This window comes from Pygocentrus nattereri, chromosome 14, assembly GCF_015220715.1.
Source record: "Pygocentrus nattereri isolate fPygNat1 chromosome 14, fPygNat1.pri, whole genome shotgun sequence".
Taxonomy (NCBI): domain Eukaryota; kingdom Metazoa; phylum Chordata; class Actinopteri; order Characiformes; family Serrasalmidae; genus Pygocentrus; species Pygocentrus nattereri.
Genome location: NC_051224.1, coordinates 2,317,501 through 2,342,500, shown reverse-complemented (window position 1 = coordinate 2,342,500; position 25,000 = coordinate 2,317,501). Strand labels below are relative to the sequence as shown.

The following is a 25,000-nucleotide window of genomic DNA, read 5'->3' as shown; positions in this document are numbered from 1 at the left end:
TAACTGCTACATCTCCCTGCCAGAGAGGTAACGTTCCATGACTGAAGGAACGAGATCGCGGATACAAGCCGGGTCTCCGCAGGGTCACTGGGCTCTCCCTTAGAGATAAGGTGAGAAGCTCAGCGATTCGGGAGAGGCTCGGAGTGGAGCCGCTGCTCCTCCACGTTGAGAGAAGCCAGTTGAGGTGGTTCGGGCATCTGGTAAGGATGGCCTCTGGACGCCTCCCTCGGGAGTATCCTACGGTACCTACGGAAGAGCTGGAGGAGGTGGCGAGGGAGAGGGAGGCCTGGGCCTCTTTGCTTAGGCTGCTGCCCCCTCGACCTGGACCTGGATAAGCGGTTGAGGATGGATGGATGGATGGATGCCACATCTCCCCCTCATGATGCCATAAATGTAACTCAGCGAGGAGCTGAACTTTATCCTCACTGCAGACTGGCAGGGTCGCCTACAGAGCACTGCTAGTATCCACTACGCCATGTAAGTTCCAGGTGAAAACATTTGAAAGCATTTCAGCGCAAATCTTTAGATTAAATTTAGATTATGCAAAAAAAATAAATAAATAAATAAATTCTAACTTCAATATAAAATTTCAAACTTTTATATAAATACATAATCTCTGTATAAATATTCATATTACGGGTGGTGACATTTCAGCCTGTTTAGCTCAGTACGTTATTAAAAACGTCATTATGCTTTCATAAAACTGGATCCTCAAAATTGCTACTGAACCCTTGGCTGACCTCAGAAATCTCCAGTATGCAGTGTTATAGAATGATATTAAACCACTGAGTCATCTGGAAGATGAAACGCGTAGCACACAGCAGAAAACACTGACCGATGACTGGTCAGAGGGCTTACTGAATACTGCGTCGCCAATATTGTGATAATAATTAATAACAGAGTATTGTGTGGCCCTAGTGTTCAGCCTGAGTGTTCAGGGTAGCACACTGTTCCACTTTTGGTGGAAGTTTATCTTACATGATTAAGCTGATCTAAGCTCAGTTAAGAAGACAGCCGCTACATTACTCACCCCCTTGCAGATGGACACAGCTTCTTTAGACATGGATTTTGGGTAGGAGACGTTGTGTTCCATGATGGACTGAAACAGCTCGTCCTCATCCTCGCCATCAAACGGAGGCTGTTGGCAAACATTGGGACATTTTTCTGAGTTGGCATCCAAACCGCAAAGACGAGATACATAACAGACCACCCGTGTTGGAGAAAGAGCACATTGCATAACTGCAAAGACTTCCAGGCTGGGGGTGTCAAAGGCATAAAGAACCTGCTGGTTGCGTAACCAGATTCATTGGTTTGGGTAAGTGGACTCAGCGTCAAGGGAAGCCAACTGGGTAACCTTGGCAACAGATTTTTTTTTGGTATGGAATTTGACGGCAACAGCTTTTTGTTTTGTTCAAAGAGTGCAATTAAAAAAGGCTCAGACGACCTGCTAAAAAGAACAAGAAGCTGTGTTGATGGTCGAAGATGAAGCAGTTAAAACAGTTGAATCAATACCCATGAGGCAGATCCTACTAAAGTCTGTAGGTGCCATAACGAGCATGCAAATGCATCTATGTGGGAGTGTGCTGGTTCGAGGTATTAAACTGCAGACTGGACTGGACTCATTTATAACTTATATAACTAATAATAATCTCCCTTGTATACAAAATGCAGCTTAATGGCCAAATAAAAATGAACATAAACAGAGAAACAAAACAATGAAACAAAAATAACATTACCCATGTATGAATCACATATAAAGATCATTGTGGTGGCAAGAGTGAATTCAGATTTGGGGGAAAAAGTTACAGCTGGAATATTTTAAATAATAAAACTTCAGTTGTCAGAGCATTAAGTATTTTTTTATATAAATTTGACTGATTTTATTTGTCTTTTTCTTTTATGTGTTTGTGTATATACACTATATTTTAGTAGTTCCAATTCATTGCTGTAATCTATTTCAATTATTTTTGTGTTATTATTATTATTATTATTAATAATAATATAATACATTTTATTTTATTTATTCACATTTTATTTATTTTCTCCACACCTTCTTTTGTATTTTGTGCGATTTAGATTTTGTACTATGGCACACATGAAAACAAGGCCTAAGGGTTAGAGGGGTTATATAAATTATTATTTTATTTAAAATAAATAAAATAAAATGAAGCGAATTAATAGGAGGTAAAAAAAATAAACAATATAATTTGAGGCAAGAATAAAAGCTTTGAAAAGTCAAATTAAAAAAAAAAAAACAACAAGTCGTTTTTGAAAATGTCCTGAAATTGTGTGGGAAGATGTTCTGTAACCATCGGCAAGACCAAGGACAGCCCGACTGCTGTTATTATGTTCCTGGTACATTTAGCGCTTCAGTGACGGATGACATGAAGAAATGAACTGTAGATTATTTACTCAACACTGTTAGAAATGAAGGGACCATGCAGGGACATGATTTACTCATCAAGGTACAAACAGTCTAAACGTTCCCTCAACGGTACAGCAGTGGTTTTAAGGTCCAATTGTGTACCTTAAATAAGTTTTTCCATGTAAAAAGTAGAAATTTGTATCTTTTAATAAACTAATGCTTTAAAACAGAGTCATGTAATAAAAGCCTGGAGGCGAGTCGGGGTGTGTGGAGTCAGTCCAGCTTAGAAAATATCATTTCAGTGCATTATGGTTCAGTTATGTTCCCTGACTAAAGGTACTGGGATGCACCCCTGATGGTACCACCCCAGTGACGAGACAGGTACTGCCCCAGTGACAGTGTCGTACCTCTTTTTCTGAGAGCCAAACTGAGTCTGAGTCTAAAGTAAAGGAACAAAAGCTTTCCAGAACAGCTATAATATGTTCCTGAGTTTGTGTTTGCCCTCCTGGTACATTCTGTTTAAATAGTCCGTCTACAGCCTATTACTATGTTTTTACAGGTAGTCTTGCCCAGTGAATAATGCATTACAGTCATTAGGCTGAGGTGCAATCTGCACAGTCTAACTGCACGGTCAAAATTTCAAAGGATGGAGGTCAACAGATAGGTCAACAGATAGGTCCTTAAATTCAGGCCTAATAGGAAGACCTGGACTTTGGCTGTTTGTACACCTAGTTCGTCCGTTCGTCCGAGTTTGGGATTATGTGACACTGGATATTTACATGCGGGAATTTGGCAGAAAACAAGCCGTCTGTAAACTTTCACTGAACCACCTTTTATTAAATCTTTTACTAGCCAGTCACAGTGATATGGTAATAACGTTAAATTATACTTATCTCTGCTGCTTTATGCCATCGCTGATGTCTGGTCCAGCCTGCCAAACATACTTTTTGTGGACAAAGTGACAAAAGCAAGTACTTTGCTATTCCTCATCTGCCGTTATAAGCAACAGCTTGTGCTACAGGAACGATATAAGCCTCGGTCAAGAGTCAAATTTTAAAACAGGCAGATTTGGCAGACTGACGTGCACTGATGCTGTTCTTTGGTGTGGACTTTGGTGCAGGTGGACCATTCACACCTGCCAAAACAGACCAAATGAAAGAAAAAAGTTTGGCTGGTCTACACCAAACATGGTAGACGTGAAAGCACCATTAGCTAACTTAATCTCCCTCTTTCTGAACTTAAGACACTGTCAGTATTTTCTTTTTTTCATCAAATTAAAAGAAATCATTGACTATCTGATTTATGATGCTAGAAAACAGTAGCCAATCAAAAGTTGGTGCACAAAGATTCACTGTAATATTTATACTATTCCTGAGCGATTTGAGCTTTTAGAAAAAGTGTTGGTAGTAATGAGTCAAATTTTGTAATGTATTAATATTATTATTATTGTTTTATTAGTATTATGGTATTATAGTATTATAGTATTAGTAGTGCTTCTCCAGAACATCCTGTCTATTGTTTGGGTCTTCAGCCTTCTCAATGGCTGGTTCATGATTCCTCTGACTGTATCAGTTGCAGCTGGTTGTCCTCGTCTTCTTTTACCTTCAACTCTTGGAAGCAAATGGGCTTTTCTAAAGAACTGGCTCCTCTCCAAAGTAAGACCTTGAGTGAGGGCCTTGAGTGAGACTTGATTTGGTCTAGGATCCATTCTGTGGGTTCTCATCCCTCTCCTTTCACACATTTCTTACTAGCAGCTCAACACAGAGACACACACGGAGAGCCAACAGTGTTCTAGTTAATATAATCATTTCCATTGTGTCAGCTGGGTGGCCACTAGGGAGGCCGAATCATGTTAAGAAACAGATCTGTAAATATTACATTTCATTCATTACATTTTATTTTGAGATTTCACATTAGCCATTAATAATGTTAATGAAAGATAAGTGAGTGTGTCTTGTTCTGAGCAGAGGCAGAGATAGTGACTTTAACAGGTACAGATCGGTGTGGGTTTTAGAGGTGATCCGGTAAGCATATAATGAGTACTTAGACAATCTTTTCCAAGCAGCAAAGAGGGAATGTAATCATTACAGTTTGAGAGAAGTCACTAGTCATTTGTAATGATTATTGTAGTAACTTCCTCAAAGCTGCTCAGGAAGAATCTCGGAGAAATTTCCCAGCACATACTGCATCGTTATGGGCATCCGTGCATTTTTTAGAAATTCCACTATGTTTTACTGTCTGGCATTCCTACTTGAAAAACCATATTTTTTTTTTTAACCCAGGAATGGCCACGGACTGAGATTTCCTTATTAATTTCTATACAGGCAACTGAATCCAGAGCTTGTGATAAAAGCTGAGTGTTAAAGCTATAAACTTGCGCATCATCTGTATTTTGCCTATAGTTAACAAACTTTATTATAGACAATGCCTTAAATGACTTTTATTAGGAAGCACAGGCAGATGTTTTGTTGCAGGGGTCCTAAAGTTTTTTGTACAGAGACCAAAAACAAGAGACACCCAAGGTTAGTGTGAAAACCAAGAGTTTGCCTGTGAGAAATGATCATATCCAACCATGATTCCCGAGTGGCACTGATGACATGTTGACCAAATTCTTCACCCTACAGAAGTTGGAGAACTTCCATAGCTTTGCAGTCTGAAGACTTCCCAACACGAGCATTAAACCATTAACTTGGAGAATGTGTGTGAACATATATGTGAACAAAGCTGAGAGAGCTTTCGGACATCAGTTAGAATGCAAGTGGCTTGCTATGTTTTACTGATAACTGACCATTCAGCTGAACAGCTGGCTATTCTCACAGTTAATTTTGCAATAATAGTTTGCAGTTAAAGTTGTCTTGTAATGATAATCCATGCCCCGCCATTCCTTCAGTGGCTAAAGGGAGAATGCAAGCACATGTCAGGTGAGGAAGACAAAATGATGAGAGGGAATGATGAAGGGAGAGACAGAGCATGAAGAGTGCAGCAGACCCACAGACCCCCAGACCATGCCATGAATCTATTATAAGTGTTCCTCGTTCTCTGTCCGCAGCATCCAAATTCCACCCAAAGTGACGGCCAAGCGCCGTCTGTAACGGATATATTACAAAGTGGTTTTGTGCTCCACGTGATATTTTTAGTGCCGTTTAACAACCTGGTCCTCATCCAGCAGGTTCTTACACCAGATGTAGCTGATAAACACGACAGGACATTAAAAAATCACTAATTAATAACTTTTTAAATAACAAGCATATAGCAAATTACATTACACTACTAATCCAAGGATCCTGCCAAATCTGGCAACCCTGGACAGGTTGCGCTCACCGTAGTGCACTTGTAAGCATCTTTTTAACCATCACCATGAAAATGAAAGCAACGTTTTGCTCAGCTCTTGTCTGGGAACAGTGATCAAAGCCTTTAAGCCACTTAAAGCTGATTTATACCGAACTGTATGGCTACTTTTCCGACAGCTTTGGTCAGCCACCCCTCATTTATACACGAATAAATGCAACTGACAATATGCTTGATAGCAATCTGGAGCAGTAATAAACTTCTCTGGAGTGCACCTGCAGTTAAAGGCAATGCTACTGCCTTCCATTGGGATCATCGCATCTCCAGTGAGTGTGGAGTGCAGAGCTGGCAAGCGCACTCTAGTAGTGGTGAGTTAGTTTGATAAGCATTTGTTTTCCCCCAGAAGCGAAAGCTTTCTCTGGAGCACTTTTGGCTCCATAAAGCACTTCTTAACCTTCCTTATTTTAGCTGTTTTTGAACAATGTTTGTAAGTGAGATGTCCTAGTGTGAACATAATGGTGGAGGTTTTTCCGAGAACCTTTTTCCAAGACAAAAACCATTTGTGATTTTATTTTTAAGAGTGTAGCAATTGCTCTGAGTTCATAGGTTGGACTGCAGATTGGGCAGCTCAGAGCTCTACGCTTGACCAAAGAGCTAAACTCTATAATTACTTGGAGATGGCTGGGCAGCAGCACAGCGAGCCATTAAAGCTGCTCTCCACCTTGTCGCGGCGGGGCTGCAATCACTACCATTTAGCACGGCTCAAAAAGTGCTCGTCACCTAGGATGAGTCATCAGGAGAAAACTGACGCACCTGACGGGAAAGCTGAAGAGAAGGAGAAAGAAAGATGTGAACATACCTGACCGGCCAGCATCTCATAGAGCAGGACGCCGTAAGCCCACCAGTCTACTGACTTCCCATACGGCTGATAGGCGATGATCTGCAGAGAGAGCAGAGGAAGAGAAGCTGAACCATTCCACTATGGCTGTAATAATAATCATGATAACAATCATAAAGCCACTTTCCCACAAGGGTTCAGTGTGAACACAAGCCAGAGTCGAAATCCTGTTAAGGCTGATGCCGAGTACAATTCCTACAAAACTTCCCGGAAGGCTTATGTATGAACACGTCAATACATTGCCAGGAAAGCTGAGTGATGTATCAGCTTCGGCTGGTTTTACTATCAAGTTTTCAGTTTTTATCAATTCAAAATGTCAAAAAAGGTTTATTTTATACACTTTTTGTGGCAAAGCGCTCGAGGGAAGCATAAAAAATCTGGTTCTTCGTGCCTGCATGGCCGCTACTGCAGTAAAATGACGCCACCACTGGCTACATCTACAACCCCAATTCCAATTAGGTTGGGACGTTGTGTAAAACATAAATAAAAACAGAATACGATGATTTGTAAATCCTTTTCAACCTATATTCAGCTGAATACACTACAAAGACCAGATATTTAATGTTCAAACGGATAAACTTTATTGTTTTTTGCAAATATTCACTCTTTTTGAATTTGATGCCTGCAACACGTTCCAAAGAAGTTGGGACAGGGGCAACAAAAGACTGGGAAAGTTGAGGAATGCTCGAAACACACCTGTCTGGAACATTCCACAGGTGAAGAGGTTAATTGGAAACAGGTGAGGGTCATGATTGGGTATAAAGGGAGCGTCCCTGAAAGACTCAGTCGTTCACAAGCAAGGACGGGCGAGGTTCACCACTTTGTGAACAGCTGCGTGAGCAAATAGTCCAACAGTTTAAGAGCAACGTTTCTCAACGTGCAACTGCAAGGAATTTAGGGATTTCATCATCTACAGTCCATAATATCATCAAAAGATTCAGAGAATCTGGAGAAATCTCTGCAGGTAAGCGGCCAGGCAGAAAACCAGCACTGAATGGCCGTGACCTTCGACCCCTCAGACGGCACTGCATTAAAAACCCACATCATTCTGTAACGGATATTCCCACATGGGCTCAGGAACACTTCAGAAAACCACTGTCAGTGAACTCAGTTCGTCGCTCCATCTACAAGTGCAAGTTAAAACTCTGCCATGCAAAGCGAAGCCAGATATCAACACCACCCAGAAACGCCGCCGGCTTCTCTGGGCCGAGCTCATCTGAGATGGACTGACGCAGAGTGGAAAAGTGTCCTGTGGTCTGACGCGTCCACATTTCACACTGTTTTTGGAAATCATGGACGTCGTGTCCTCCGGGCCAAAGAGGAAAAGGACTGTCCGGATTGTTTTCAGCACAAAGTTCAAAAGCCAGCATGTCTGATGGTGTGGGGGGGTGTTAGTGCCCATGGCAGGGGTAACCTGCACATCTGTGAAGGCCCCATTAATGCTGAAAGGCACATACAGGTTTTGGAGCAACATCTGCTGCCGTCCAAGCAGCGTCTTTTTCAGGGACGTCCTGCTTATTTCAGCAAGACGACGCCGAGCCACATTCTGCACGTGTTCCAACAGCGTGGCTTCGTAGTAAAAGAGTGCGGGTACTAGACTGACCTGCCTGCAGTCCAGACCGTCTCCCATTGAAAATGTGTGGCGCGTTATGAAGCTCAAAATACGACAGCGGAGACCCCGGACTGCTGAGCAGCTGAAGCTGGACATCAAGCAGGAATGGGAAAGAATTCCACCTACAAAGCTTCAACAATCAGTGTCAGTTCCCAAACGCTTATTGAGTGTTAAAGGAAAGGTGATGTAACACAGAGGGAAACACGCCCCTGTCCCAACTTCTCTGGAACGTGTTGCAGGCATCAAATTGAAAATGAGTGAATATTTACAAAAAACAATAAAGTTTATCTGTTTGAACATTAAATATCTCGTCTTTGTAGTGGATTCAGTTGAATATCGGTTGAAAAGGATTTGCAAATCATCGTATTCTGTTTTTATTTATGTTTTACACAACGTCCCAACTTCACTGGAATTGGGGTTGTATGTTCCTAGTCATGCATTTGCTCCAACAAAATAAAAACGTAGACAATGTATTTATACACTGAATAAATCCAACCACAGCACTTAGAAACTGCGTCATTCACTGAGAGGAGCAGATTAAACAGCAGTAACTGTGGCTGTTTTGCATCTACCTTAAAAGGTTAAGGCTATTTTTATTGTCTGGGATGTTTTAAAAAGTCCCAGGCATAACTTAAAAGTATGATTATCACTCATAATAAGCCAGTAGTGCAGATGAATGTTCATTATGAAATGATACATAATTGTAAAACTATACAAAAAATGAGACATGGTTTTAAAATCAACACGTATCTTATAATAATTGTGCTTGAATTCTTTGACAATGACTGGTCGCAACTAGTGATGTGATATGTGTGTCTATATGTCGTGAAATATGGTCAGACTGGCAGCATGCCAGCTCCTTTCATTCTCTCCCTGCTCTTCATGTGTGCTGTGCTGCAGCGTGGCAGTAATTACAGTGGTGGAGATGGCTCGGGTGCTATTTTCATCATTCGCTAACAAAGACCTTTTTTTAACTGCCAGTCCATCCACACACACACACACACACACACACACACACACACACACACACACACACACACACACACACACACACACAAATGGGCATTAAGTATGGTGTAAATATCATCTTGCATTCCTCCTCTCAGCAACACTCAAAGGTGACGCAAAAGTAGCTCCGCATGCACTAAGCATGCGCAAATATATGAGTATTAACAGCATTCTCAGTGTTGGAGTTAATACAGTAAAAAGCAATGTTTTACAGTAAAGTCATTTCATTCTCCTAGTAAGAAAGCAGAGTAATACACTACATTTCCAAAGTATTCGGCTGTCTGGCTTCACACGCATATGAACTTGAGTGAGATCCCATTCTTAATCCATAGGGTTTAATATGATTTAATAAAATTTAATATTTAATATGACACCCTTTGCAGCTATAACAGCTTCAGCTCTTCTGGGAAGGCTTTCCACAAGGGTTAGGAGTGTGTTTATGGGAATTTTTGACCGTTTTTCCAGAAGAGCATTTGTGAGGTCAGACACTGATGTTGGATGAGAAGGCCTGGCTCACAGTCTCCACTCTAATTAATCCCAAAGGGGTTCTATGGGGTTGAGGTCAGGACTCTGTGCAGGCCAGTCAAGTTCTTCCACACCAAACTGGCTCATCCGTGTCTTTATGGACCTGCTTTGTGCACTGGTGCGCAGTCATGTTGGAAAAGGAAGGGGCCGTCCTCAAACTGTTCCCACAAAGTTGGGAGCAGGAAATTGTCCAAAATCTCTTGGTGCTTCAGCATTAGAGTTCCTTTCACTGGAACTAAGGGGCCGAGCCCAACTCCTGAAAAACAACCCCACACCATGATCCCCCCTCCACCAAACTTTACACTCACACTGAGGTCAGACAAGTAGCATCTCCTGGCAACCGTCAAACCCAGACTCGTCCATCGAATTTCCAGATGGAGAAGCGTGATTGGTCACTCCAGAGAACACGTCTCCACTGCTCTAGAGTCCAGTGGCGGCGCTTTACACCACTGCATTCCACGCTTTGCTCTGCGCTTGGTGATGTAAGGCTTGGATGCAGCTGCTCGGCCATGGAAACCCATTCCATGAAGCTCTCTACGCTGTTCTTGAGCTGATCTGAAGGCCACATGAATTTTTCTGAATCTAAATTATGCATAATGCATTTAAAACAAGATGTCTTTGTGCTGTTTCTACAGACTAAGTTTGATGTTTTTGAACAGTATTAGCCAAATTCATAATTTACATGAGGAATAATAAACATAATAAACAACAAAAATAACTGGCTGTCTTGTTTAGAGCAAAAGCAGGAATAGTGACATGCCTTTTTTGGATGGGTATCTTTTGGATAGGTCGCCCCCCATCACACAATGCCTGCCACTGAGGGTGAAGGCTAACGTAAGTGCTTCCTCCGAGACACATGAAGCCTCAGCAGGTTTTCAAAGTGCCACTAACGCAATGTTACTAGACAGCTCAATGTGCTTAGAGAAGAACACTAGCTACCAATTCTCTTATGTCAGCTAACAGATGTCTAGATGAGAGCGAGGACCATCTTACTCCCTAAGAGAGCACAAAGCCAATTATGCTCTCTTAGAATCTCGGCTATGGACGGTTGTGGAATTGTTGGGGATCGGACTTTGCGATACCCCAGCAATAGTGCCAACGATCACATGTATCATCTATCTAAATGAAGTATGAAAAGATAGGACTACAGTGCTTCTTCATCCTGGTCCTGGAATACTGTTGCCCTGTTTATTAAGTGGGTTCGGCGATAACGGCGATTGCGGGTGGGAGCAAGACAAAATCTTTTGGTTGCAGGCAGGAACGAGACAAAGAGAGAAGATCTTCTGTGCAAGTGGGCATGGAGGGATGAAATCTTGCACAAGCAGAACTTGTGAAAAAATGTCCCATGCAGATCTCTAGTGCAGAGCACTGGCAGGATTGAGAACCACTGGTCTATTGGGCTGTCCTTGTACTTTCTAGTAAGTACAGATGTGTATACGTTCAGTAAATTATGTCAGATCTTCTGTTCTACTTTACTCATATCTAAAAAAAAATGACAGATGAAGGAAAGTATGTTATGTGTGTTAATAATGTTTAACATTGGACATTAACAGCACGGTGGCGTGGTGGGTAGCGCTGTCGCCTCACAGCGAGGAGGGCCTGGGCTTGATTCCCCGGCCGGGCGACCGGGGTCCTCTCTGTGTGGAGTTTGCATGTTCTCCCCGTGTCTGCGTGGGTTTCCTCCGGGTTTTCCGGTTTCCTCCCACAGTCCAAAGACATGCAGTCAGGCCAATTGGACATGACTGTCTGTGTCTGTCTGTCTGCCCTGTGATGGACTGCCGACCTGTCCAGGGTATACCCTGCCTTCTGCCCAAAGACTGCTGGGATAGGCTCCAGCCCCCCCCGTGACCCTGACGGAGAAGCGGCTTAGAAAATGGATGGATGGGATGGATTGGACATTAAAAAAATAAAATACATATGAGATTCAAACGTCAGTTTTGTCCATAGTGTACAATTTTAAGCAAGCGAGACAGCACTGCCGTAAAATCACAAGGTCCTTCATATTCTATCAGTTTGTGCATCATTTTACCTCTGGACCCGCTGTCACCAGGTCACCGTGCTGATGTCACACTAACAGGCAGAAAATTGGGCACCCTCGAGTCCTTTATTGTCCTCAACTAGCACACAGTGCAAAACGCCTCCTAACGTTTTCAGCAGCAGCCATCAAACCTAAACTCAAGCGTTGAAATTAGTTGTGCCGCCCACTGTATGTGTTGTAGACATTTCCACTACATTCTCGCGAATGTGAGCCGTTCAGCTGCTGACCTGATATTTTTGTTGGGGAAAAAAAAAACCAGAAAAGAAGTGGCGCACCTCGAGGTCTAAGACATTAATCTCCTTTCATGGGAAGACAATTATTTTGACTTTTTTGAGAACCACAACTAATCCTTTTACTTCTTCAATCAGCATTAGTCTCGAGAATGACGTGTGCGCAGGCACCGGTAAGGACCTTGTTGGACGACAGTTTCCAAAACATTAGATGACAGATGTCAAAACAGTCACTGTAAGAATTTTCTAAAGCATGACAATCTCAAACCGTGTCAGTCTAAGCTGAATTAACTCTTAGAAATCACCATTATCACCGGGGATAAAATGTTGTAATCTGATATTAATAACCTCTAACTCAGATCTCACCGAAACAACCAGAGAAACTCAGTTGAGAATTCTAAACAGCCTAAGATCCCAGCAGAAGTTCACGATGATTAAACTTGGATTAAGAAGCACTGTAAGGCTGTTTTTTTGTCATTACTCTATTTTCAGCATCCATTCCTCCAGTGCTGTAATGGCAAATCTCTTAGCCCATCCTTAATTAACATGTTTAAAAGCTGATGGGTTGTTACAGAAATATTTGCCATTGTATGAGCATGAATCGTTTTTGTATTCTGTTCAATTAGATTAGTTAAAAGTCTTTTCTTGGCCGACTATTTGATCCTCTCACTCTAGTAAGCTGGTCAGCGCAGACACTCTTGAGCAAACAGTTTGAGCAACAGCAGATCAACAGAAATGTCAGTGGTGCCGAACTTTTTCCGGTTTCTACAGGGATGTTAGACATTATCTCTGTTAATGTTGAATATCGTGTTTGACACAATCACCAGATCTCAACACTGTTAACCATCTTGCAAGATAAGATTATCCATAAGATCAAAGAAAAATGCTCTACAAGCCAGGCGCACAACTGGGAAGAGTGACAGAAGGTCACCATCATCATCATCGTCGTTAACCGCTTAGATAGCCTAACCCTTGTGGAAATCCAGATAGCTGCATTTTGCTAGCTTACATGTGTCCACCTGTATTGGGTAAATGTAAGTGGCAATTATTGTGTTTGTGTGGGTTTAAAAACAGGCTAAAGTCACACAGTGTATTCCTGGCAGGGAGCAGAATATACGACCAGCGACTTTGTGTCTGACTGCCACAGAGTCAGCAACACCCTTCTGAGAGAGCAGTTCACTGCCAGCTTGAGTTGTTTGCTCATTAGAGTGACAACATACAGTAGGCTTATGTCACACGGTATCAGGTGGCATCAGATGTTGCTATCAGTGCATTTTTATCAGTATGATTGTGCAAAATAGTGTTGATGCCTCCCTAAAAGCTGTATATAACTGAATAATGAGTCCTTAGGATTAAATTGTACAGTAACTAATAGACTTTTATGGGTTAAAAGCAAGGATTTCCACCGACGCTGTAAATATGCTTTGACGATTCAGGCAAAATACAGTATATTCTGTGCCAAACCCAAGAGCACTCAAATGTTCCTAAAAATAAACGCCATCTGGCCCATTTGCATGAGCGTACATACACGTATACAAATGTGTGTTGCCTTCGTCGCAGGTCAGACAGTTTTGGCAGGACAGATGGAGAGGTGCTCCTGTTCCTCTACATTTTTCTTGTTTTCATGCTCTTTTTGTAAGCGTGATTTAGCAGTAAGAAGCTTTGGGCGCTGTCAACCCACCACATTTCACTCTGCCCAATTATGTTAGCAGCCCAGCCATGGCAGGGAGTCACGCTGACCTTCTTCGGACACGCTCCTGCTGTCCCCTGCGACTGTGTGTGTGAGTGTGTGTGCACGTGTGTGAGGGAATGCCAGCCTCTTTCTCTGGGAATTCACATGCTTTTAGATTAGCTTCTAAATAGAGAACAGTTTAAATATTTATTACATTAGAATCAAGTAATATTTCACATAGAACCCTGAATATTATGCAGATATTCATCTGAAATGGAGATTTCCCCTAGTTACTACAACATCCCATGCACTTAGTGCTATATCAGCACGACTAATGTGTATTAAAATGCTTAACAAATCACAAGCTGTTCAGCTGGACAGGTTTTGGGCCAGCTGAACTACGTCCAGTTGACTGTGCGTATTTATATACACCAGACAATCTAATGTGGCTTAGAGTGAATAAAAGATAACTAGGTCTTATTAGGTTTCTTTTGCTGTTAGAAAGACATTAAGGTGTGCAATAGACCTGCCAAAAAACGCTGAAATATGAATTAAATCCCATGAAAAATGTCTACATATAGGAAATTTGTTTAAAGCTACATCCACCGCAACTCCTAACACACCTTAAAAAGACTGGTTCTATATAAAGCCATGAGCACATAAGGAACCGTTTGCATTTTTAAATCGTTCTGTAGGTCATTAAATAGCTCTTCAGATTGACTGAGAATGTGTTATATAGTTCCATAAAAAAGGGGCTTCTTCTTTTTGACATCGTGACAATAGCAGAACCCTTTCTGGTGCAGCATAGAGCACAGCTATCGCAGCCACCTGTGCCAGTTACAGACTTCTACTTTCATTGCAATCCGGCCTGAAACCCTTCCGATTTCAAGCATTCCGAATAGGCTTTCAGCTCAATCTAAAAACAAGAATTTAAATTCTAATTTATTTCTAATACTTGACAAATAAACAGGCCATACTTGATTTCTGAACCCGTCTGACAGCCCTAGTGTACCACTAAATTTGCATATGCACCAAATTTAACCATGTAGAAAAAGGCTGCGATGAATCTTATCTCTAATGAATGCGTGCAGTGACAGTAATGAGGGGTGGCAGGGTGGCCTGGTGCTCCGAGCGTCTCTCTGAGCCGTATAAAGAGTGAGGAGGTGGTGACAGGTCACAGCGGAGGCATGCCACAGCACTGCACTAAACCTGCTCACAAACCAAGCCACAATCAACTCTTTAATCAACGTCTCTGCCCAGTTAAAAAGCTAATCAGCATTTCTAGGCTATAGTACATCAGGTTTACTCATCTCAGAAACCTGCAATTGCTTTAATTATAAACCCAGTTAATCATGCAGTAAATGCAGCTACAGTGCTCTGCCACACTGTGAGGAACATTCATCACTGTGGTACGTTTCACACCTGGAAAAGAGCCAGTGGAAATTGCAGGGTGGGAGCGAACATCTTCAGCAATGTCATAACATCACTGCTTTATGACAGGCTTCATATGCTAATTCACTGTAAACATGCAGGTATAGTGAAACACTGGCTTTGTTCATTTTACCTACAAGGGTTTACTACCCAGTCATTAGTCCAATTAAGACTAATCTAAGAGAGAAGAGGCTAAGCAGGTAATGATGTACCTGTATGGTTTGAATTTATGACTTCACCGTAGTTACGATTTTTTACAGAAAAGTTAAAAGAAAAATAGACTGAAGGAACTGGAGGAACTGTCCACACAGTAGTGGACTGAAAATAAAAAAGACGATTCCTAGCTTGTATAATCAATGCTACAATTTCAAAGTCAGTGCAGTTGAACAACCGTCTTCAGAGCGATGCGTTGTGATATATCGGTGCATTTTTCCATCCCATATATAACTCCAACTTGCTCTCAGGTACTAAACTGTACTCAAAAGTCTCGGTCTCATGTGTCTCTACTTATTTAATAGAGGTGCTCGGATTTGCCAAGACACTACTCTTCTTTATCTGCAGCTAAACATCTCTTTTTTATTTATCTTCTGTCCAGTGGTGGACAGTAACTGAGTAAATGTAATGAGTTTCTGTACTTTAGTATTTTTGGTGTATCTGTACTGAAGTTTCTCCGTTCTGGGCGACTTTTTCCTTTCACTCCACTACATTTCAGAGTCTAATATCCGACTTTTTCCTCCTACATTTTGAGAAATCTGTCGTTCCTTTTGGTTTCTGTGTGTATAAAAACGTAACATGTCAAAACGAAAGAAGCGCAAAGCCAGAGCACCAATCAGGGCCCAGCGGTCACTTTGTTTAGAGCTGGTTTTGACCTGTTGGTCATACCGACCCAGTGCAGCACGCGGTTCAACGTCAGCGCAGCAGCGTAAAACTTTGGGAGAGTCTGTTCAACATAAATGATGAACTAACCTAACTTTGTGTAAATAGAGCTCAATATAGAAATATGTCCACATATGCAGTCGAGACTGACGCGGCTTTTTTCTGAATTTCTACAAACACCATTTCATTTTATAGTAAACTGGTTTATGTTTATGAACAGACGCCTACAGATCAACATAGTAAAGGAGCTCATCTGTGATCCTGAGTTTAAAGCCAGTTTTTATTCAACTTAAACTTGGAACTAAGTTGTAAATAAATCTGAAACTGAAACTTTGCTTGTGTGTAAAAAGTGATTTCAGAGCCACTCGGTTCTCCCTGATGGAAACTGTTTACCTTCAGTGTTTTGTGCTTCTGATCATTTTAATAGACGTCAGCGTCACTTATTAATGACGTTCTATTAAAAGACTGGTTTACCAAGAGAGACGCTGGAGGACTTTCACCTGAAATGAGTTCATGAAGCCAGTCTGGTTATAAAAATGATAACAGGACATCAGAGCCAGAATTACTCTTTTAGTACTTTTACTTTATACTTAAGTACATTTGAAGGGAAATACTTTAGTACTTTTACTCAAGTGGAGGTCTAAAGGGAGGAACTTCTACTTTTACTGGAGGAATATTTTACCTTGGGTGCCTCTACTTTAACTCAAGAACATGATTTGTGTACTTCGTCCACCTCTGCTTCTGTCTCCTTTAGAACCTACACTGTTTCTCTTAAGGAATTTTAAGAGAATCACCATTAAGTCTCCTGAGAAACAAGGACATCATAAGATGTCTCTAGTTATCACGGATACACACTATATCAAGCAAATATATATGCTGAACTCAGCCATGACTCAGACTAAGAAATCCGCACTTCATCACTTTCTCTTTCTGTTTTTAATCCCACCTACAGTCTGTCTTTCTTCACTCCGAAGTCTCATATTGTGACAAAGCTGAAAATGGGCCTGATGTTGCTGCTTCCCACACACTGATCCCGCTGTCACTAAAAGCCCCCCCACACAAACACACACACACACACACACACACACACACAAAAAAAAACACAACAACACACACAAACACACACACACACACACACACAAAGTGTGCGTCAGCTAGCAGTTCAGGCCAGAGAATGATGTAAGCGCAAGATTGTTGGCAAGGAAAAGTCCATGCTTTACAGTGGCATCTATCTTGCTACATTAAAGGGATATTCCACCCATTTAATTCCACCCATTGAGTAAAAGGGGACAAGTCAGCATGATCTCTGTAAAAATGCCTATAGAGGCTAAGATGTGAAAACTGGTGCAGGCTTCATGAGACGAAGGAGATGCTTAGATTGTAGATCTTCAATTTATAAACCAAGTCTCACAATATTCCAAGCAAAGGAAGGTAAAAAAATACATAAACAAGAAACAAGAATAAGTTGCAGCATTTACACCCCATTTCCAAAAAAGTTGCATAATGTAAATAAAAATGATATGCAATGATATGCAAATCATGCGAGCCATATTCTACATGTCATGATTGGCCCCTCCCAGTTCTGTCCATGTGTTCGTGTTGTGTTTTGGTTTTTAGTCCAGGTCCTTGTTTGGTTACTCCGTCCCTGATTGTCTCCAGCTGTGTTTCCACCTGTCCCTCGTTTACCCTTATGCATTTAAAGCCTGTGTTTTCCCCTGTCTGGTTACTGGTCTTTGTTTGAACTGTTGTTCTGCTTGTGGTGTTTGTCGTTTAGATGTTTATTGGATTGTTTGGGTTCTGTGTTTATCATGTCTGCCTACCCTGCTCTCGATCTTGATTACTGGACCCTGGACAGTCTCGACCCTGACTTTGGATTTGCCCACAATAAACGTCGCTTATCTCCGCATATGTGTCCGCCTCCTCGTTCCCCGATGTTACAACATGACACCTAATATATTTAGTATTTAACACACTACAAAGACAGCATATAAAAATTTTATTGTTTTTTGAAAAATATTTGCCCATTTTTAATTTAATGCAGATAAGACATTCCAAAAACAAGTTGGGACAGGGGCCTGTTTACCGCTGTGCTTCATCACCTCTTCTTTTAACAACACTCTGTAAGTGTTTGGGAACTGAGGTTTTGAATGTGAAATGTTTTTCCGTTCTTGTTTGATACAGGATTTCAGCTGGTTGTCAGTTCAGGGTCTTTTTTGTCATAATTTTAAATTCATAAGGCACCAAATATGTTATTTGTGGGTGACAGGTCTGATCTGCAGGCAGTTTAGCCCCCAGACTCTTTTAATGCAGAGCCATGCTGTTGTAATATATGCAGAACGTGGTTTGACACTGTTCTGCTGAAATAAGCAAGACCTTCTCTGAAAAAGACGTCGTCTGGATGGCAGCATATGATGGCTTCGCAGATGTGCATGTCACCCATGCCATGTGCACTAATGCACCCCTATACCAGAGGTCACTGATAGGCAGACCGTGCCCAGACGCTGTCCTGTGCAGACCTGGACCTATAACCAATAAACTATAAAGAGTTATTCAATTTAGACAGGGTTTTACTATTTTAACTGACGTCGCTTTTCTATCCTATACTGCTTTAGCGGCCCGGGAGACTCATAGACCAATCGCACGCACTGTAAATATCACACTCAGCCAATCAGATCTGTGCACTACTGAGACTCGAGTGAGTGACGCACACACAGGGGCGAGGTGACGGAGAACAAAGTGAGCCAGGTTATTTCACATGGTGTGATCTAAAAAGAGAAACTGACAAAAAATGTTGTTGAAATAAGACTGAATTGTACTTTATTTGATTTGATATTCAGTTGTTTACTGTATAGGACATTGATATTCCTGCTAGGCTAATTCAGTAAACAGTATATGGCACTGAATCATAATTCAAGATAGACATGATGGCGTTCCAAACCTTTGCATGCGAAAATGATCTCTAACTGGATCTTACTGAATTTTAATTAAATGCCCCAGCTGTATACCAGCATGAATACTGGCTTTTGAACTGTGCATTGATTACAAGCTGAGTGGTCTTTAGCCCAGAAGACACAGTGTACACGATTTCCAAAAAGAATTTCAAATGTTGGTTTGTCAGACCACAGGACACTTTCCCACTTCACCTCAGTCCATTTTAAATGAGCTTGGGCCCAGAGAAGGCGGCAGCATCTCTGGATCCTGTGTATATATCTGGATCTGGTTGCATGCAGTGACAAACTATTTTCACAGACAGTGTTATTCATAAGTGTTTATGAGCCCATCCAGTCATTTCCAATACAGAATCTTGTCTGTTTTTAAAGCAGTGCCAGTTACTTGCTGTTTTACATTGAGAAATATTATGTAAGGGTCCAGCCTGCACCGCCTGCTGCCAGCAGAGGGCATCGGCAGCAAGGCACCCAGCCTGCACCACCTGCTGCCAGCAGAGGATAATGGCAGCAAGGTGCCATGGACTAATCAGGCCAAACTGACACACCTGTGAACTCCCCAATTTAAGGCTGCAGCAAACGCCAGTGTTTCTCACACTATTGTAGAGAGGTGGCTGGTATGATACCCATGTCAAAACCAGCCATTTAGCATGCATTTTCATTTTAAGGTGATATTTCTGAGGAGGTTTGATATGAGAGTGTACTTGCTTGAGGAAGTAAAAAAAGTAAGGAAAACTGGAGCTTAAATTTTTTTCTCCAGATAAAATGAGACTCCTAACAACCATGTAAGAACTATTAGACCACCAAAGCTGTCACAATCAGATAAACAACACTTTGAGAAGTCAACTGTGTGAAGACAACTTAACGCTATGATCAAAGGATGTGTGGCTGTCAAGAAGTCATTTCTGTAAAAGGGACATGGACAAAAAAGAAGACACCCTGCATTAGAACCCTAAAACTGGACATCTGAGATGAAAAGAAAAGTTTTATGAACCAATAAGTGTGAATTTTGAATAATTAGGATTACTTGAATTATGAGGCAGAAAATGCAACCACACTCTGAGACTGAACCTTGGAGGTATAGAAAAATATCCTTTTTTTTAACTTAAAGGATGTCTCCCAAAAATAATGGAAGCTATAACAAAAGCAAAGGATGGACACTGAAAAATCTGCTGTAATTATTAATCGTTTTTGGTTAAACATTTTTTTTTTTCTGCTTTTGAAAAATGAATAACTTGTACTTGATGGCTGTTTTGACTGGAAATTGAACAAATGAGGAGTGGTCTCTGACTTTTGCACAGCAGTGTATACTCATCAGCCACTTTATTAGGTACACCTGTTCAGTTGCTTGTTAACACAAATAGCTAATCAGCCAATCACACGGCCGCAATTCAGTGCATTTAGGCATGTAGAGGTGGTCAAGACGACTTGCTGAAGTGCAGACCGAGCATCAGAACGGGGAAGAAAGGGGATTTAAGGGGCTTTGAACGTGGCGTGGTTGTTGGTGCCAGACGGGCTGGTCTGAGTATTTCAGAAACTGCTGATCTGCTGGGATTTTCACGCACAACCATCTTTAGGGTTTACAGAGAACGGTCCGAAAAAGAGGAAATATCCAGTGAGCGGTCAGTTGTGTGGATGAAAATGCCTTGTTGATGTGAGAGGTCAGAGGAGAATGGGCAGACTGGTTCCAGATGATAGAAAGGCAGCAGGAACTCAAATAACCAACCAGAATCTCTGAGGAACGTTTCCAACACCTTGTTGAAAGTCCGCCATGAAGAATTAACCTAATAAAGTGGCTGATGAGTGTATTTATCCAGTGACCCCCCCCCCCCTGTCACAAAGTCACTGGGGTAATGGTGGCCTGCTATGTTTTATTAATAGTTAACAAGACAAAGTGCTCTTGGATGAAGCATTTCTTTCACATGACAGAGGGGCTTAGCAGAGGTATTACAGAAAAGGTGTTGCTGCTCTGCTCTGGAGGACGTGTGTTCCAGGCGAAATGTCACTGAGCTAATTTGTGGGTCAGGTGTAGTGAATTGTGCTCCATGGAGGACAAAGGGGTACAAGTGAACATACCATAAAAACAAGCACATTAACGTACACATGGTTAACCTTCCACATGCTCATATTTAAAAAAAATTGTGGTGTGTGTGTGTGTGTGTGTGTGTGTGTGTGTGCATGATGTGAAGTCTGAGGCCCGCAGCTGTGTCCAAACCAGTGTAGCAGACAGTTCAGGCGGACCATCTCTTCCTGTCTGGCTCATGCTCCTGATGTTCCAAGGATAACACCTGTCACTCATACAGGAGCTCCTCCCTCTTCCACAGAGTCCTTACAGAAACTCTCCTTATCACCAAGAATGCTCCCCAACCCAGAGACCCCTGCTCATCTTAGTATGGCTCTTCTTCTACATGCCCTTTTTAATCTCATGATGACCTCATCTCTTTTCTAAGGCTGCTTGTTCTGCCATAGAAGCCCCTTACCCTTACAGAGCCCACTCCCCTTATGATTGAGGCCCAACACCTTTACAGACACCACCCTTCTTCTCAGAGAGGTGCCTCAACCCTTACAGAGACCACTTCTATTCAAACTGAGGCCATTTCTCTCTCTTTGAGGTCACTTACCCTTACACTGACCACTCCCTTTCTCATAGAGGTTCCCCACCCTTACTTAGACCATTCTTATTCTCACCAAGGCCATCCGACTCTGATAGAAGTCCCTCACCCCTGCAACGACCACTTCCCTTCTCACTGAGGCTTTACTCGGATTACCATTCCAACTCGTGTTCACGGTTAACCCCTTCCCATTTAATTAAGATTAAGTGACCCTTATTAGTCCCACAACGGGGAAATTCCACCTCCGCATTTAACCCATCTGTGAAGTGAAACACCACATACACACTAGTGAGCGTGCACACACACTAGGGGGCAGTGAGCACACTTGCCCGGAGTGGTGGGCAGCCCAATCCGCAGCGCCCGGGGAGCAGTTGGGGGTTAGGTGTCTTGCTCAAGGACACCTCAGTCATGGGCTGTCGGCTCTGGGGATCAAACCAGCGACCCTCCGGTCACAAGGCTGGATCCCTAACCTCCAGCCCACGACTGGCCCCAAGTAAATGCGTGTAAAAGTACATGTGTGAAAGATACTACTGTCCCTCCTGTCTTACTGAAGCCCCTCCCTGTTTACAACAGAGGGCACTCCAAACTCACCTCAGGAGCGATGTAATCCGGAGTACCGCAGAAGGTGCGTGTCGTCATGCCCTCATACATGCTCTCCTTGCACATGCCAAAGTCTGCAATTTTAATGTGGCCCTCAGAGTCCAGCATCACATTATCCAACTTCAGATCTCTGGAAAAGAACGGAGGATGGAACAGAGGAGAAGAAGGGTTAAACGTCAGCATCCATCCATCAAATTCTCCTGGGAATACTTTGTGACTAAAGGCAAATGCTACATTAACTCCTACAGAGTCCATTTGAGCCACAGTGGGCAGATTGGGTCATTTATCAGAAAGACCAGCAGTTATTAACACTGTCCTCAGCATCCCATTTCTTTAATCAAAGTCTTGTTCTAGATGGCAATCATGTGGGCCTTCATACGGGGTGTGTGGGATGGAGCTTTGTAGTGGCCCTGTGTGTGTGTGTGTGTGTGTGTGTGTGTGTGTGTGTGTGTGTGTGTGTGTGTGAGAGAGAGAGAGAGCAAGGTGACCTCAGCCTCGCTTCAGCTCTGTCATCAAAGAGCATGATTAATGGGAGATGAATGTTTCTGGCCTCAGGGGGATCAGAATGCAAAGCAAGGGGGCTGAATAGAGAGAGCTGTGCAGGCCGAAAGATAAACAGCCTCTCTGTCTCTCTCTATCCCTCCATCGCTCAGGGTATGAGTCATGTTCCTTCATCAGTGCCACAAGACTGGCACTGACATTCGGTGATGTCTTACTCTGTGCTTTAAAATGCTAGCATGATCACAGTAAACCGACACCACTGCCACCTGCGGTGCACTGGCCTTGACGCCAGTCCAACTGCACTTGGATCAGCGTTTGCTTTCAGGACCAGAGCCAGCTGTGGCCATTTTCATAATCTCAGTAATGATCTCTGCCAATGGGAGGTGTATAAGCTGAGCATGACTGTGATCACGGTGCTACTTGGCGTGTGTCACCAGTCGTTTCTGTTGGAAATTAAGATTAAGAGACCCTTATTAGTCCCACAAACGGGGGAATTCCACCTCCGCATTTCACCCATCCGTGAAGTGAAACGCCACATACACACTAGTGAGCACACACACTAGGGGGCAGTGAGCACACTTGCCCGGAGCGGTGGGCAGCCCGATCCGCAGCGCCCGGGGAGCAGTTGGGGGTTAGGTGTCTTGCTCAAGGACACCTCAGTCATGGACTGTCGGCTCTGGGGATTGAACCGGTGCAATTTTCGGTCACGAGGCTGGTTCCCTAGCCTACAGCCCACGACTGCCCCAGTGAATGAAATTAGTGCTGATCAGAGATGTAATGCTCTGTCTTGTAGAGTGCTAAACTTTAACTAAGGCTACCCCCACTGCCCCCCCGGCTCCAATTATATACGTAGCCTTTGCCTAAATGGCTGTGGGGGAAACATATTTATAACAGTGCTGTAGGCTTTACTCTAAACCAGGACACACTGCTTTCCTGCTTCTTTCTGTGATTTTTCGACGGCCTTTACTGCTTCCCGATCTATGTCCCCTGCCTAATTTTTCTCCGTGCATGTGCACCACTGTCACACCACATTATGTTTTATGATGTTGCCCTCTCTGTACCCCACATACAACATTATATCTTACTAGCAGATGAGCTTGGGCTGTTTTATGCTGAAACCACCCATATAAGCGATCACATTAGCTTCCTTCTTTAATTCTAAACGGTTATGTTCTGGTCTACAGGTGGAAACATTCAGAGCCCAGGGAGACCCAATGGGCACGACACAATGGGCATGAGTGCATATCTGTGGCTGAATCTCAACTGGCTCCTTGTTTACTACATGGTGTGTGTGATGGGTCAGGAAATCATAGCTTCTTCACTCTAATAGTGCTAAATGCTTGATGGGATACTATGGAGATTTGACTGAATACAAATGGCTTTACTGTAGACATTCAATGCACTGTTTGCATGTAGAAGCCACTGTATAATTACATATATGGTGCACACTGCATAGGAAATAGGAAGCCATTTGAGACTCTGCTTTTATTTTGCCTGGCTTTGTTATTGTAGAATCCCTACAGGTGTGTAATAATGGCATCATACACACAGCAAAACCAATGAGGTAGATAATCGCAGCTTAAAGCTCTGTGACTTCATTGATTAAATATGTAGGTTAGCTCACCAGGAAGCAGGAAAAAGTGAAAATTCCACATGTAATTATTAGATGAACATAGCCAATTTGTTACGGTTCAACTACAACTTAAAACTTCAGAAAAATGCTTACAAATATGCTGTACAGATTGGGTAGAGTTGGTAAAAGTAATATCATCTATACAAGCGTAATAGTCATGCGAATGCGTGGTGCAAATCAGAGGACGCAGATTGGGGAGTGACGGATCCCCAACACAGTGATACCATGTAAGCTTAAGAGTCTTAATCAAATGAGAAACATAATAAAGCGCAGTTCTGTAGAAGTGGCAGTTGTAGTATAGGGCCGTCTTTTATTTGGCCCGTAAAATTGTAGTTAGTCTAGTAAAGAAGAACGGAATTGCAAATATCACACAAATTTGCCATCTGACGGTTTGAAGCCTCTTGGCTTAGCTCTTCACACTCTTCTTCTTTGAAGCCATTTCACCTGAGGCAGCATAAAACGGCCCATTTCCGCCTGATGAATGAGAGCTGAGACGTGTCTTTACCTGTATGTTTCTCCCAAGAACAAAAGTTGTCTTTAGCGTCCTAAAATACACACCGCATATCACACAGGCTGTTTTTTGAACAGACATCATATCTGCCTGCAGCACAGAGCGTGATTAATCAGGACAGATGTGTTTTTACAACAACGTCATCTATATCAGGTGGTAAATCAGTTTTTATTCAGAGGGGGCGGTTTCCACAGTAACTCGATTAACCATCTCCGGTCTAATCAGAATTTTTGAACCATTAAACTAGGAATATAT

General features: G+C 42.4%; 1 protein-coding gene across 2 annotated transcripts in view; it reads right to left on the bottom strand.

The window, feature by feature from the left end:
• si:ch73-374l24.1 (protein kinase C alpha type) overlaps positions 1 to 25,000 on the bottom strand; it is a 254,721-nt gene that overhangs the window by 7,768 nt on the left and 221,953 nt on the right. For both annotated transcript variants that reach the window (XM_017714068.2, XM_017714069.2), the window contains 3 exons: positions 22,092 to 22,230; positions 6,513 to 6,593; positions 1,031 to 1,138 (listed from right to left, as the gene is read on the bottom strand). In XM_017714068.2, coding sequence (XP_017569557.1) covers positions 1,031 to 1,138; positions 6,513 to 6,593; positions 22,092 to 22,230 — 328 coding nt within the window. The remainder of the gene's footprint in view (positions 1 to 1,030; positions 1,139 to 6,512; positions 6,594 to 22,091; positions 22,231 to 25,000) is intronic.